Raw genomic sequence first — 13,943 nt, 5'->3', positions numbered from 1 at the left:
GGTCTGTAATAATATCTGTCCAGGCTGAAGTCTTTGACTGTGGCGTGGCTCCTGAAATACGTCCTCTGAGTAAAAATGGATCACAAATGAAACAACCTGCCGAACGAGACAAGTCAGTTTGTCTCTTAACTCCAAAGTAGTCCTTGACATTGCACCTCCTCCTCCCAGCTGTGACGACCTGGCCACACCCCCTCTGGACATGGCCACACCCCCTCTGGACATGGCCACGCCCCATTTGGACATGGCCACTCCCCCTCTGGACATGGCCACACCCCCTCTGCAGGTCAGAGTCGTCAGAAGTTACAGTAGCCAGTGAATATGATAATAAAAGTGTAATAATCATTTTTGTTTTTGTATGTACAAGCACCTCGGTCCTACGCTTAACACATTCCACGTTGCTCTTGCATCGGTTTAATGCAAGCCAGCTAACTCTGTGTGTGTGTGTGTGTGTGTGTGCGTGTGTGTGTGTGTGTGTGTGTGTGTGTGTGTGTGCGTGCATCTGTGTATGTGTGTGTGTGTGTGTGTGTGTGTGCGTGCATCTGTGTATGTGTGTGTGTGTGTGTGTGTATGTGTGTGTGTGTGTGTGTGTGTGTGTGTGTGTGTGTGTGAGGCTCCTGGGGAGGCCAGTAAATGGTGATGAGAGACACATGTGAAACCTACTTCACATTTTATCACTTTTGAATTGAAGATTCCTTCGAGGAAAGATAGCGGTTCTTATTTACATGCAACTATAGAACACATTGCAATATAATATACAGGTCCGTTGTGGTTTCATTAATAAAAGCTGCATTCAACATCATCTTACTTATCAACCCCTGTAGGCTTGAGATATGGATACGCTAACTACCACACGTAAAAAAAACTAAACAAAAAAACAAATGCACATGAGGATTCATATAAAAAGGATATCTTTCTCTCTCTAACAGTAAAACGCTATAACAGTTGTTCACCATACATACATACAGTGCTTTCTGTGTGTCGCTCTGTCATAGTGTTCCAAACAGACCGGCTCCACAACTGATTGATTGAAGATTGCACTGCTGCATTGCATTGATTTGTCACACAACTCCTCTCATCTGAGCTCCTGTCCTTCTCTCTGATTGGCCAGGCCAAACCAGGCCAGGCTAGACCAGACCAGGCTAGATCAGACCGGACCGGACCGGGCTAGACCAGACCAGACCAGACCAGACCAGATCAGACCAGACCAGACCAGGTCAGACCAGTAACAGTATGGCAACTACTATAACAACAAGACACAATCAGCTCCAGGTTGGACCATGTTCAAAAACAAAATGTGCAAAATCGTTAAAATGTAAAAGTGGCAAAAACAAAACAAAAAAAGAGATTGTTCCCCAATAGTTCAATAATTCAAGCATTCGGTCTCATGACATCCGGAGACAATAGTGTCGGTCGCCACGCTTGCTAGGCGAGAAATGTATCATCACTGTGTCATTGTCATTGTCATAATCAGTGTAGTGGAAAAACATCGGAAAATGTTCCCGAAACGTTTTGTATGAAACGGGGGCACGTTCGGGATAAAAGTTAGGACAGTTTGGTGCTGGGGTGTACCGAGGACAGCTGGGAAGGGCTGAAGGCGGGCTGGGGGTGGGCGAGGGAGGACAGGGGGTAGAGTCCGTGGTGCAGGAGGTGGTCCCCGTACGACGCCCCCCCCCCCACCATGGGGGGGTGGCGGTAGAATTGGTGGTGGTGGGCGGGGCTGCTGGCCGCCTGGGCCGCCGCGTGCATGAGCTGCCTCTGCATCATGAAGGAGTGGATGGCGAAGGGGGCGGGCACCATCTGAGACAGCACCGCCTGGTGGTGGCTCTTTAGGTACTGCAGGGGGTGGTGGTGGGAGGGGGCGTAGCCTGGGGGGGCGTGGCCCCCGTGGTGGTGGACCCCGGCCCCCCCTAGACTGTCGCACATGTCCTGCACCTGAGATACGAAGGCCGAGGCGCCCGGGTAGAGTCCGTGGAAGAGGGGAGCGGCGTGGAGCGACGAGAACTTGTGGTGCGCCGCGGCGTCTACGAAGCTCCCGTTCACGTGCACCGTGGGGGCGTGCACGGCGTGGACCGGCTCGGGGGGGACCGGCCGCAGGGCCTCGGGGGGCACACCGCCGTCGGGCTCGGGGGAAGAAAGCGTCCGGACTACTTTGCTGCCGCCCCCCCCGTGCTGCTGTGGAGGAGGAGTGAGGTCCTTGGGTGTGGAGGAAGAGGAGGAGGAAGAGGAGGAGGAGTGCATGGGCGTGACAGCGCGGATCTTCCTCTCCGGGGGTCCGCAGGTCTCCAGCTCCTCCAGGCTCCGCTTGAGCGGCCGGATGGGGGGGGGTCTGGCGATCTGGTCCTCCATCTTGTAGCATCCGTGCCCCCCTGTGTCCTCCCCCCCTCCTCTGCCATTGACGGTCTTTTCCGACGCCAAACGAGGATGGGGGTCCACGACCTGCTTGGGGGGGGGAGTAGACATAGTCATGGGGGGGACGCGGCATGCCCTGGGGTGGGAGTGGGGGTGGTGGTGGTGGTGGGGGTACTCCATACTGGAGGAGCTGTGGTTGTTGTTGGGATAGTGGGGCGTGGGGGTCGTGACCTCCTGCTGCTGCATGATGGGATGCGGAGGGAGGCCGCACAGGGAGGGATTGGAGGAGGAGGAAGAGGGGGGCGTTTTGTTAGTGTGAGTGTGAGTGTGGTGGTGAGGGTGAGGCAAGGCCTTGGGGAGGCTTAAGTCCGTGGGCTGGTCCTCTGCGGTCCGTTCGCTAGCAGACGGGTTGGAAGCCGCCAGCTTGTTGTCCGTCGGTTGGCTCATGCGGGCGCAGTAGCCCAAGGCCACGGCGGGGGGGGGGTCCGCCGGGTGTTTGGCGGTGGGGGGGGGGAACCCCCCCGCCTCGCAGTCTCTGTGGGGGGGGAAGGCCTCTCGGCTCAGGTACTTGGTGAGGTGGTGCTGCTGCTCCGTCTGCCGGTAGAGGCTGTGGAGGTGGGGCGAGGAGGAGTAGAAGGAGTCGCTGAGGAAGCCGGGGGTCTGGCCGGGCGGGGGGACCTTCTCCATGCAGTGGTGGGGGTGGGGGTGGTGGTGGGAGTGGTGGTGGTCTGTCCTCATGAGGTAGGCCGGCTCCCCACCTGGAGTGTTGGGCTGGGGGTGAGGGTGATGGGGTTGAGGGTGGAGTATGGGGTGGTGGGGATGGTGGGGGTGATGGTGGGCGTGATGGTGGGGGTGGTGGTGCTGGGCCATCTCGCAGGGGTAACCCCCTCCCTCCCCTGGTCCTCCACCATGGCACACGTCCCTCTCTAGACCCCCCCCTCCCTCGGTGGGGGGGCTGCAGGGTGGCCTGCTGAAGCTCTGGGAGTGCTGGATCACTGACGGGCGTCGGATCATCGCCGCCGCTTCCCCGTTGGCCAAGGAGGCCCCTCCACCCTGACACCCCACCGGGGAGGCTGCGGTCGGCTGTCCCTCGGCCGGCTCCTCGGCCGTCCCGCAGTCGGCCAATCGGCCGCTGTTGTTGACGAGGGCCGGGGGGGGCGGGGGGCCGAAGGCGTAGTGGTTGGGGAGGGCGAGCCCTCCGCCGCTCACCTGGGACAGCAGCTTCTTCTTGGCCAGCGGGGACATGATGCCCGGGTGTACCCCCCGGGGGGTGTAGGGGAGCAAGGGAGCGAGGTAGCCCGAGCAGGACTCCTCTTTCCCGGGGAGCTCGGCTCTGTCCGTGGGGGTCTCCGGAGCTGTCTGGGGGGACTGGAGGAGGGGCCTCAGCTTCAGCGTCGGGAGCACCAGACCCACGTGGCACTGAGGGTCGTCCAATCGCCTCGATTGGTCCGCCTGAACCACCTGGGTACGCGAGCTGCCGTCGTACACCGGCTGCTCTCGCTCTCTCTCTCGCCACGGGTCCTGTGGAGGCGGGGGGTGGGAGTGGGCGGGCAGGGGGGGGTGGGAGTGGGAGTGGGGGGGCAGGGCGGGAGGGACCAGAGGGAAGACGTCATCGTCATCCTCTTCTTCCAGCGGCGAGTGTGTCTCCTGAGGGTGGGTCTGCCGGCGGAGCTCGTTGTCCCAGTAAGGCCCACGACGACACGGCTTCGTCTCCAGGCCACAGCTGCTTCTGGCCGCCTCCTCCTCCTCCTCCCCCACCCCCTCCCCCTCCTCCTCCTTCTTCACAGTCAGCTGGAGCTCCTCCTCTTCCTCCTCCTCCTCGTCATCCTCCTCTCCGGCGCTCTTCACCTCCCTGTCGGTCTGTAGAGGCTGTAGAGGCTGCTGGGACTTCCCCTGGGCGACCTCCGACTGGAGCCTCTCCGACTCCTCGTCCGACTCCTAGAAGACACACAGGAGGGTCAGTTAACAGGGAGTAGGAATAGCACTGATCAGCAGCACACACACAGGGCTGGTGAGGAATAGCATTATGGGTAATAGTTATGAATATAGCTGCATGGAGTGATGACCTATGGTGTGCCCCAGGGTTCTGTCCTGGGACCGATTTTGTTTGTACGTTACATGCTTCCCCTATGCAACATGCTTATTCTTTATTATTATTATTATTTTATTATTATTATTATTATTATTATTATTATTAGTAGTAGTAGTAGTATGTATTTATTTGTTGTTATTGTTATTATATATATATATATTTTAAATTAGTATTGTTATTGTTATTATTATTATTAATAATAGTATTTTGTATTATTATTATTTTGGTTGTTGTTATTATTATTATATTTATTATTATTATTATTAATAATAGTATTTTGTATTATTATTATGTAATTATGTGTTGTTATTATATATTGTAAACATTATTATTGTTATTGTTATTATTATTAAAAAGAAATTGGTTGTTGTTATTGTTATTATATATTTGTATGATTATTATTGTTATTATTCATAATAATAATATACAGTAGAGAAACTGAACAGTGGGATGTGGAGGTTTCAGGAGTGACAGATAAGAGCCCACAACTCTGTCTTCAGCCCACAACTCTGCAGTCCTGACAGCGCTGGAGAGCTCTCACTTATTGTTACACACACACACACCATCTGTCCCCCTCCATACAAAGAAGCTAATGAAATATATCCCTCGGCAGGACAGGGGCCATTCAAGATGTCAAACTCAGCAGAAATTGGACTCAGGGGGGGAGGGTGCGGTGTGGGGGGGGGGGGGTCTGGAATCATTCCTGGAGAAATAAAACCCGGAGCTCCTTTTACAAATGGCCGACATCAAAGCAGATCACTGGAGCAGACGTAAGAACCGTGTTCATCATAGATTGGCTGACAGATGACCTGGCGCTGCTGAGCAGGCTGGGAGATAAGCTGCCGGCTTAACGTCTCCACAACAATGCTCGCCACTCCGGCTCGGTCCCTCTCCTCAAATACGGAGAAAACAGACAAGCATCCAAACCAGATAAAAGGCAGCGAGGGGCTGCGTCATGAAAAGCCTGGCGGAGCAGCTCTCTGTTCTCTCATTGTGCAGCTGCAACAAATCACTCCTCAGATCCCGGGAAAGAGCCTCCTCGGGCAGACAATGGTACACACCGGAGCAAACACAATGGTACACACCGTAGCTACGGAGGCAACACAGCAGCACTGGGCCGACGAGGCAGGGAGATGAGCTTCTTGCTGCTGCTGTGAACGTTAACACTAGAACAGCCGTGGGTGGGGTCATTTGACCCCTGTGAGTAACGAAACATTTTATGTCTTTGCACTCGATCAAATTTCAGGACCCACCTTTCATGACTTTTCCTAGATATGTGCGTTCTACCACCCAGTATCCTGGGTTCTAAATCACATCAGGATAAGCTAGTATAAATCTATTTTGACGTTTTTCTGTGTAGGAAGCAGGCTAATTTACAAGCGGCCAACTAGTGTTCGTTGTGTGTGAATAGCAGCTTGAGCATTGTAAACAGGCGGCTCTTTTAGTAGGTAAAAAAGGCACGGCTGTTCTAATAATAATAATAATAATAATAATAATAATAATAATAATAATATCATAGATTTATATAGCACCTTTCTCAAACCCAAGGACGCTTCTAGTGTTGAAGTCAAACCTCACGTGTGTTTAGTCTATAGAAACAAACACCTACTCTGACGGCGTGAGACTATTAGCAGACAACAACAACAACAGCCAAAACCATTTATAGAAATACATCATATTATTGGAATTATAAACTGCACCATGTGCATGGAATATAAATTAAATAGTATATCAAATATGGATATACTTGCAGATGTTTTATCTAAGGCATACTGTTACACAGACGCTTCTCTCTCTTTCCCTTTACTTATAAAACAGGGAACCAAAACATTCCAGTTTGATTAAAGACATCCCCCTCAAATCAATCATATTCCACACTGCATACATGGTGCTCTATCACCGCCTTGTACGTGTGCAGATCAGATGGTGAGTCTGTGGGGTGCCAGGGCTGGTGAGCAACCCCCTTCGGCGGCGGTGGCCATTGTGGGGTCGTGACCTGTGGGGTCGTGGGGGTCATGGCTGGAGGGGGCAGCGGACTGACAGGTCCATTCAGGCTTGTTGATGCTGCTGCTAACTTGCAGGAATACACACACACATGCATGTGGACGTGGGCGTGTACGAACATGCGCACGTGCACATGCACACGTGCACAAGCGGCGTACACACACACACACACACACACACACACACACACACACACACACACACACACACACACACACACACACACATACACATACACATACGTCCTGGGGGGTGTTAGGGGAACTACAAACTAAGGCCCTTAAAGCTGGCTGACTGAGAGATGTGTTTTCACAGAGCTCCCGTTCTCACACGACTTAAATTATATTATTTGCAATTTAACGCATTCCCATTTCGTTTATTTTTACGAACGCGGGGTTGTACGAACTAACGACAAGAAGAAACGTGTCCCTTTTGACAACAAACAATGTCGAAACAAACCAAAGATTCAGTTAGGAAAAATGACAACGGCTGCCGAACAAACTCTCTGCCGAAAAGTAATGAACCTCCGCCAGCGGTGGACACCACGGCTCTGGTTCGCTAGCTAACTCAACATTTTAGCGACATTATAGAAGAGAAGCTTTCTAAGATCTCGGGCATTCTGGAAAGAATATCCACAACTTTAGAAAGCCAGTCCTAAAGTTGTGATTTGGAAAAGAGCCCTGGCACTTCAAAAATCGACCGAGCCCACCGCAGCCTGGGACCTCAGCCGACGATCATCAAACTCCACAACGACTGAGGGCGAAGCCTAACCTGGAATACGAAGGACAGCGGATCTTCGTCCAACAGGACCTGTCTTCTTCTGCTGGGTCGAGAGAGGCGTCACACCTTCAAACGACGTGCGTCAAGCTCTAATTGACAAGAGTATCCGTTTATACGCGCACTCCCCGGTGATACTGACCGTAAACCACAACGATACAAAGTACTTTCTCAACACACCGGGATAGAGACACCCAGAGACGTCAGAAGGAGCTTTTGTGCAAGTATGTGACTTTCGTTTTATTTGGATTGAAGGTCGACATGGCCACAATTTACCCTACTGAGGATTGGGGTGAGTTCCTCTCTGGAGAGAGTAATTCAACACAAGACTTTAAAAGGTTTCACTGCTGACTTTGCTCAACTCTCAGCTGTGCTTTTTCTCTTTCAAGTCTTTTTTTTGCAGTGTGATGCAGTCGCCTTTATGCATGACTCAGCGTTTTAACATGCAGTCGCCTTTATGCATGACTCAGTGTTTTAACATATTAATAACAAATGAGGGTTAGGAGGGTTATGGTTTTATGACTGATACCATTGTAGCTGCACAAGCTGTGTGTTTTATCTAGGTGGCCATAATAATATGCATATTCATTACTTTATGTTGTGGGAGCGGGGGTGGGATCTGGAAGTTTTTTTTGTTTTTTTTCCGGAAGCGATAACTCCTTTTAGCAGCATGTGCTTCTATAGCAACACCTATGAGGTAGCTCTTTGTTTTAGTTTTAATTTGTTTTCCATAACCTTTATGCTCTATTTCTGTTTTCACATTTGCATATTTGTTTTTTGGGCACAGAGAAGGTTCTCGGTGTTCTCCCATCTATAGGGGACGGGCTTGTTTATACCCGACTAAAACATTTTCTAATGTGTTGTTTCTTTGTTTGTAATGGATCATTTTCATTTGTTATGTGAAAAGTACTCTACATCATAAGTAACACCAAACTCATTACACTGATTAACCACGTGGTGAACAAATGCTTTCCATGCTTAAGAAAGATAAGGTGCAAGTGCCACTGTTACCAGAGACCCAGCTCACTGACCTTGAACACTTAGATTAAAGCGAGACTGGGTTGGCCCAATGTATTATTCATCTCTCAACTCAAAAAGCAGAGGGGCAGAAACACTTAACCCACAAACATGACACAGATTCATGAATCCACGAGAGAAGAAGGACTTCTCTTGCCCTCATCACTTTCTCTCAAGAATCTATTATATTTCAGAACATTTTACGGTCACTATTGGACTCCTACCACCCTACTATGACCCCTTATCTAGATACTGGCTATTAAACCCATCTCTTTTTAGCAATCCTACATTTATAACATCCTTAGAAACACAGTCTGAACTTTTTATTTCCACAAATGACACACCTGCGGTATCTGCTTCTACCCTATGGGAGACTGGTAAGGCCTTCTTGAGGGGGGGGGCTATACTCTCCTATACTATAATGAGAAAAAGGTCATTAGCAAATCAAGTAGAGCTTGAACAGGGAATTATAACCCTGGATAGAAATGTTAAGACCTCTTCCTCCACAGCTGTGCTAAACTAGAAGCGGACCGGTCCACCCTAGACCAATTGCTACCTCAAAAAGCAGAATCAGCGATATTTTCTGCCAAGCATAGATTATTTGAATCTGGTAACAAACCTGGCAGGGTGCTTGCTGGATTGGCCAGGGGATGGGCAGGGCCTTACGCAATACCATCGCTCAGAGAGATAGCACGGCCGCACAACATTTTGAAACCAAAATGATTAGTGAAATAATGAAGGACTTCTATCAGGAACTATACTCATCAAAATCGAGTGTCGAAATACTTCAGTGCTGAGAAAATGTTATTAGATCAGATCAGACAGGATTTATAAAAACAGATATTCCTACTCCAATGTTCGACGGCTCATTAATGTAACACAATTCTCACAAAGTACAAGGACAAGGGTCCTTGCTGTCTCACTGGATGCTGAAAAAGCATTTGATGGGTTGGAGTGGGAGTATTTTTTTTTCCGTCTTCAATGGGTTTGGGTTGGGCTCTGGTTTTATTGAGTGGATTAAACTTCTTTACAGCTTTCCAGTTGCAAGGGGCCTGGTAAATGGATCAATGTCTGACATGTTCCCTTTGAGTAGAGGGACACATCAAGGCTGTCCCCTTTCACCACTATTATTCACGCTTGTGCTCGAACCTCTCGCCAAGACTATTAGGAACCTGATGATGTATTATTGCTGTTTATTACTGACCCAGAGAGCTCCATACCTGTTTTATTATCAATCATCAGTCAGTTTAGCCTGATTTCGGGGTACAACATTAATTATGACTAGTCAGAGGTCTTAGCACTGGGTGACTTTGGGGATCGGGCAGCAGGTGTTTTGATCTCCCTCTGTCGTGGATGGGCAGAATCAGCCTGATTTAGATTAATGTACTTCCCAGGTTATTATATCCAATGCAAATGCTACCACTTAAGATACACAGAACATCCATTTTAGATACTGAGAGATTTCTCTCAGAGTTTATATGGCATGGAAAGAAATCGAGATTCAAGTTGAAGACTGTTGATCTTGCCAATAGATAAGGGGGGGTCAAGCCCTTCCCAACTGTTAGCATTATAACTGGGCCTGCCATGCCCGGGTAATCTCAGGCTGGCTCAAGCATTTTCTGCATCAAGCAGAGCCCTCCCGTGGATGCGTGGTGTTGCGACCTCTTCTCTCTCCTCAGCCTTATTCCAACTGACATGGGCGACCTTCCAGCAGAGGTTAAAAACAATCCTATCAAATCCAGCACACTTAAGATATGGCGTGATATTACTAAACATGTTGGCGAGGAGAGGTTTTTCCTCAGCGCTACGACCTTTAACCTTTAACTCAAACTAAAGCCTTCCCTCCTGGTGTAGGAAAAAGTATTTTCAATGACTGGTACTGAAAATAACTAGGATTTGTTTCTGACTTGTTGAGAAGTGATAATTTCATGTCATTCACACAACTTCAGACTAAATACAGAATACCTCACAGTCTTTTTTGGTTTTCTGCAGGTGAGGCAAAAGGTTTTGTAAAATCCGATTTTATATTCCCAACAGATCAACCAATGAAACGTTCAACTGAAAGCTTCCTTCTCTATTTTAATTTAACTGCCTTGAACAACAAAAAATTTATTTCCCTTTTTATTAAAAACTGTGTAAATGTCAACAGAACTAACGATGTATGAGAAAAGGACTCAGAGGTTGAATTTGATGCAGAGGTGTGGACAGACGCCTTTGAATCTGAAGACATTTACACGTAACAGACTCAGAGAGAGGCAGTACAGCATATTACACAGACTGCAGCGCTGCACTCCTCTCCCATCGGTCTGCAGTACAAAAAAGACATAGGAACTTATTATCATTCTATCTGGAAATGTCCCTTGATATCCAGGTACTGGAAACACATCGCCACGGAGCTTAGCTCAATTTCCCACAGAACAGTACAGATTGGACCAGGATTGTTCCTCCTAAATATAGCTGCAGGGCAATTGTCTTTATCCGCTGGCCAGCTGACAGCTGAGTTTAATGAGTAAACTTCTTCTTCTCCTATAGCGAGGTGATGCATAGCGAGGTGGCTGCTAGCGAGGTGATACATAGCGAGGTGATGCAATGTGGTCCAGTGGATGGAGGAGAAAGCCCCACGGACACACAGTGCTACAAAGAAACACTTAAAGTTTTTCCTGTGGAACGCCTCAGTGCAACATTAAAGGGTAATGACAACTGGTATATGGTATATGGACTGCACTTATATAGCGCCTTTATCCAAAGAGCTTTACAACGGCCTCTCATTCACCCATTCACACACACATTCACACACCAATGGCGGCAAGCTGCCATGCAAGGTGCCGGCCCGCTCACTGGGAGCAATTTGGGGTTCAGTGTCTTGCCCAAGGACACTTTGACATGTGGCCAGCCGGGGCTCGAACCGCCGATCTGCCAACCTTGCGATCATTAGACGGCGGCTCGACCTCCTGAGACACAGACGCCCCAACTCTTTCTATGATATCTGGCGACCCTTTCTTGGTGATGTTTCATCATGATGTCCCTTCATCTTGCTGGTGATCTCGTTGGCCTACTGCAGTACGGCCGCCCGTGGTTTGTTTACACAAATAAATCAGAGACTCCTTTTTCCTTTTTTTCACTCCTTTAATATGTTAATAAGGTGTACAAAATGTTTATAATGTAACTATGTATATTAATGCAACCCATGTATGTTAACAACATGATTTACTCTTGTTTTGTAATTTGGTAATATGATCTGTCCTGTCTGGTTCTCTGTTTGGTTGTGTAAAAAGAAGATATCAGGCCCAATGTTTACAGGGAGAGGAGAAGTGAAGGGTGTGTTTGAAGTGTCAGAGCCAGGGGCCACAGAAGCACCCAGAGCCAGGGGCCACAGAGGGTCACAGCAGCACCAGGTTGTGACTCCCGGCCTCCATTGATCCGTGTCATGAATCACTCAAGAGTCTCACTGTCTCCAGTTCTGCGTAATGAGCAGAGAATTAACTCTACTTACAATGTCCCAATTCTTAAAAAGAAAAACACACCACTCCCTCCCGCCAAGAGACATCTCTGGAACTTAGCTGACACTTAACCCTCTCTGACATAAGAGTTTTAATCTTTTCCAAATTTCCACCACCAAATGAAACCTATAATCTTCGGTTTAAGTGTTGTTTTTTTTCTCTCTCTTCTCTTAATATCAGCTTCTTTTTTCCCTGGCACGGATAAATTCCATTTTCATTTTCTTCTTCTTTCTTCTACCCCTTGTAAAATGTACAATCAATTATCTGGAGAGGGGGGGTGGTGGGTGGGGGTGGGGGGCTTTCACATTACAGAACATACCAGACAGATGAGCGAGGAGAGGCAGGCATGCCGGTGGAAAAACCAGTCAGCCTTTCCAACAGCCCCCTTTTGTTTCCTCACAGTGCACTACAGCGCCTTATCATTCAGTTCATGCGTTCGCCGAAATGAATGTGTGCCGTGCTAGCCGTGTTAGCTGACTCTGAAATGTGTCTAAAATTGACACTTCAAGAGAGAAATTCAAACGCTCCCCCCTTTCATCTCGTCTCTGTAATCATTTGGTTATTCATGTGAAAATAATAACTCAATCCTCGTTCCCTCGCAGGGGTGAGCAGGCAGCGGCAGAGGCAGTTGGCCAAGACAGCTCTCTCTCTCTCTCTCTCCCTCTCTCTCTCTCTCTCTCTCTCTCTCTCTCTCTCTCTCTCTCTCTCTCTCTCTCTCTCTCTCTCTCTCCCCCTCCTTTTTTTCTTTTTTTTCATATTTACGCTTAACTGGAGAGACATTTGCAAATCACCATGAATTTATTGGCTTTCGGGGGATAAAAATAAAGCCTTGTGGTTTATATAAGAACCAGAATATGGCATCAATTTGCTCTGGGCGAACGTAAACGGCCAATCAGATCCGATCGCCTCGGTTATTTCCACACAAACCGCCAGTTTGTTCTGTTCTACGACAGAATAAAGCGTGTCTGTAATAACAGATCTGCCGTGGTACACATCAGCGTACAGTACTCTAGTCTGGGCTCAGAGAGGGAGGGAGAGAGAGAGCTGGAGGGTACGCTGCGAGCAGTCTCTCAGAGTGTATTTTAGCCCAAACAAATCACAGAGAGAGAGAGAGAGTCAGAGAGAGAGAGAGAGAGAGTCAGAGAGAGAGAGAGAGAGAGAGAGTCAGAGAGAGAGAGAGAGAGAGAGAGTCAGAGCGAGAGACGGACAGAGTCAGAGAGAGAGAGAGAGAGAGCGAGAGAGAGAGAGAGTGAGAGAGAGAGAGAGAGAGAGAGAGAGACAGAGACAGAGGGAGTCACCATCTCAGCTCAGATAATTATGTCAAACCCAGCTGGTCGTGACAGGCAGCTCCTGTAGCCTCCGCGCGCCTTGACAGCGTATTTGTTAAATGGATAAAGGCAGGTCTAAAGTGGCCTGTCATGTTTGTGTTTTTTCTCCACTTTCTTTCTTTGAAACGAGGAAGGGAGGAGAGAGAGTGTGTTGCTTTGAGCAGAGGGGACGCCCCGGAGGAGGGGAACAGGGTACCTACACGTTTCAACAAGTCAAATTTAAGACCTTTTTAGACCTTTTTATAGACCTCTTTGAATATCATTTTTTACCTATTCGTCATCCTCGAGGTGATGGAATTAGGGATTTCACTGCCATACAGACAGAAAAGGAAGCGAATTGGCATTCTTTTGGCTTGATTAATTTCTGCGTAAATAGACGTGGTCGGACTGATTAGACCGATAGGATCTAATTTTTCTCTAATATTTTGACTGAATAACTGAAATGTAGGACCTTTTTAGGCCTTATAAATTGGATTGCTGGATTTTAGAGTTTTTTTCCCCCGTTTTTTTCTGAGTGGGGCAGTCCCACTCATATTTTTCATTTTATTGGAAAGATACAGTGAAGACAGACAGGAAAGTAAGGAGAAGAAGGGAGAGAGAGAGAGGGCATGTCAGCAGGGCATGGGCCGGATTCTAACCCATGCCGATATGGGCATATGTGTGCACTGTAGACCGCTGGACCACCCCAGGCCACTGGATTTTAGAGTTTAAGGCTTTTCAAGACCAGCTTGGGAACCCTGGAGTGTGTTGATAACCCTAACCCAGAGGAGGAGGAGAAGGAGGAGGAGGAGAAAGAGGAGAGGAGGAGACGGAGGAGAGGAGAAGGAGTGACTGACCGTGGAGGGTTCGAGGCCTTTAGCGGAGTCCTTCTCACTG

At 48.6% G+C, this 13,943-nt stretch overlaps 1 protein-coding gene across 1 annotated transcript in view; it reads right to left on the bottom strand.

Moving 5' to 3' along the window:
* Window positions 1-1,542: 1,542 nt before the first annotated feature.
* Window positions 1,543-13,943, bottom strand: part of arid5b (AT-rich interaction domain 5B) — a gene marked incomplete at both ends in the record, with an annotated part of 98,769 nt that continues 86,368 nt past the window's right edge. The window contains 2 exons of the mRNA XM_080541872.1: window positions 1,543-4,008; window positions 4,135-4,287. Of these exons, the coding sequence (XP_080397998.1) occupies window positions 1,543-4,008; window positions 4,135-4,287 (2,619 nt within the window). The remainder of the gene's footprint in view (window positions 4,009-4,134; window positions 4,288-13,943) is intronic.

This window comes from Nansenia antarctica (assembly GCF_963989245.1).
Source record: "Nansenia antarctica genome assembly, chromosome: 11".
Classification (NCBI taxonomy): domain Eukaryota; kingdom Metazoa; phylum Chordata; class Actinopteri; order Argentiniformes; family Microstomatidae; genus Nansenia; species Nansenia antarctica.
The sequence above is the reverse complement of the archived record's forward strand: the minus strand, read 5'-3'. Positions and strand labels throughout refer to the sequence as shown.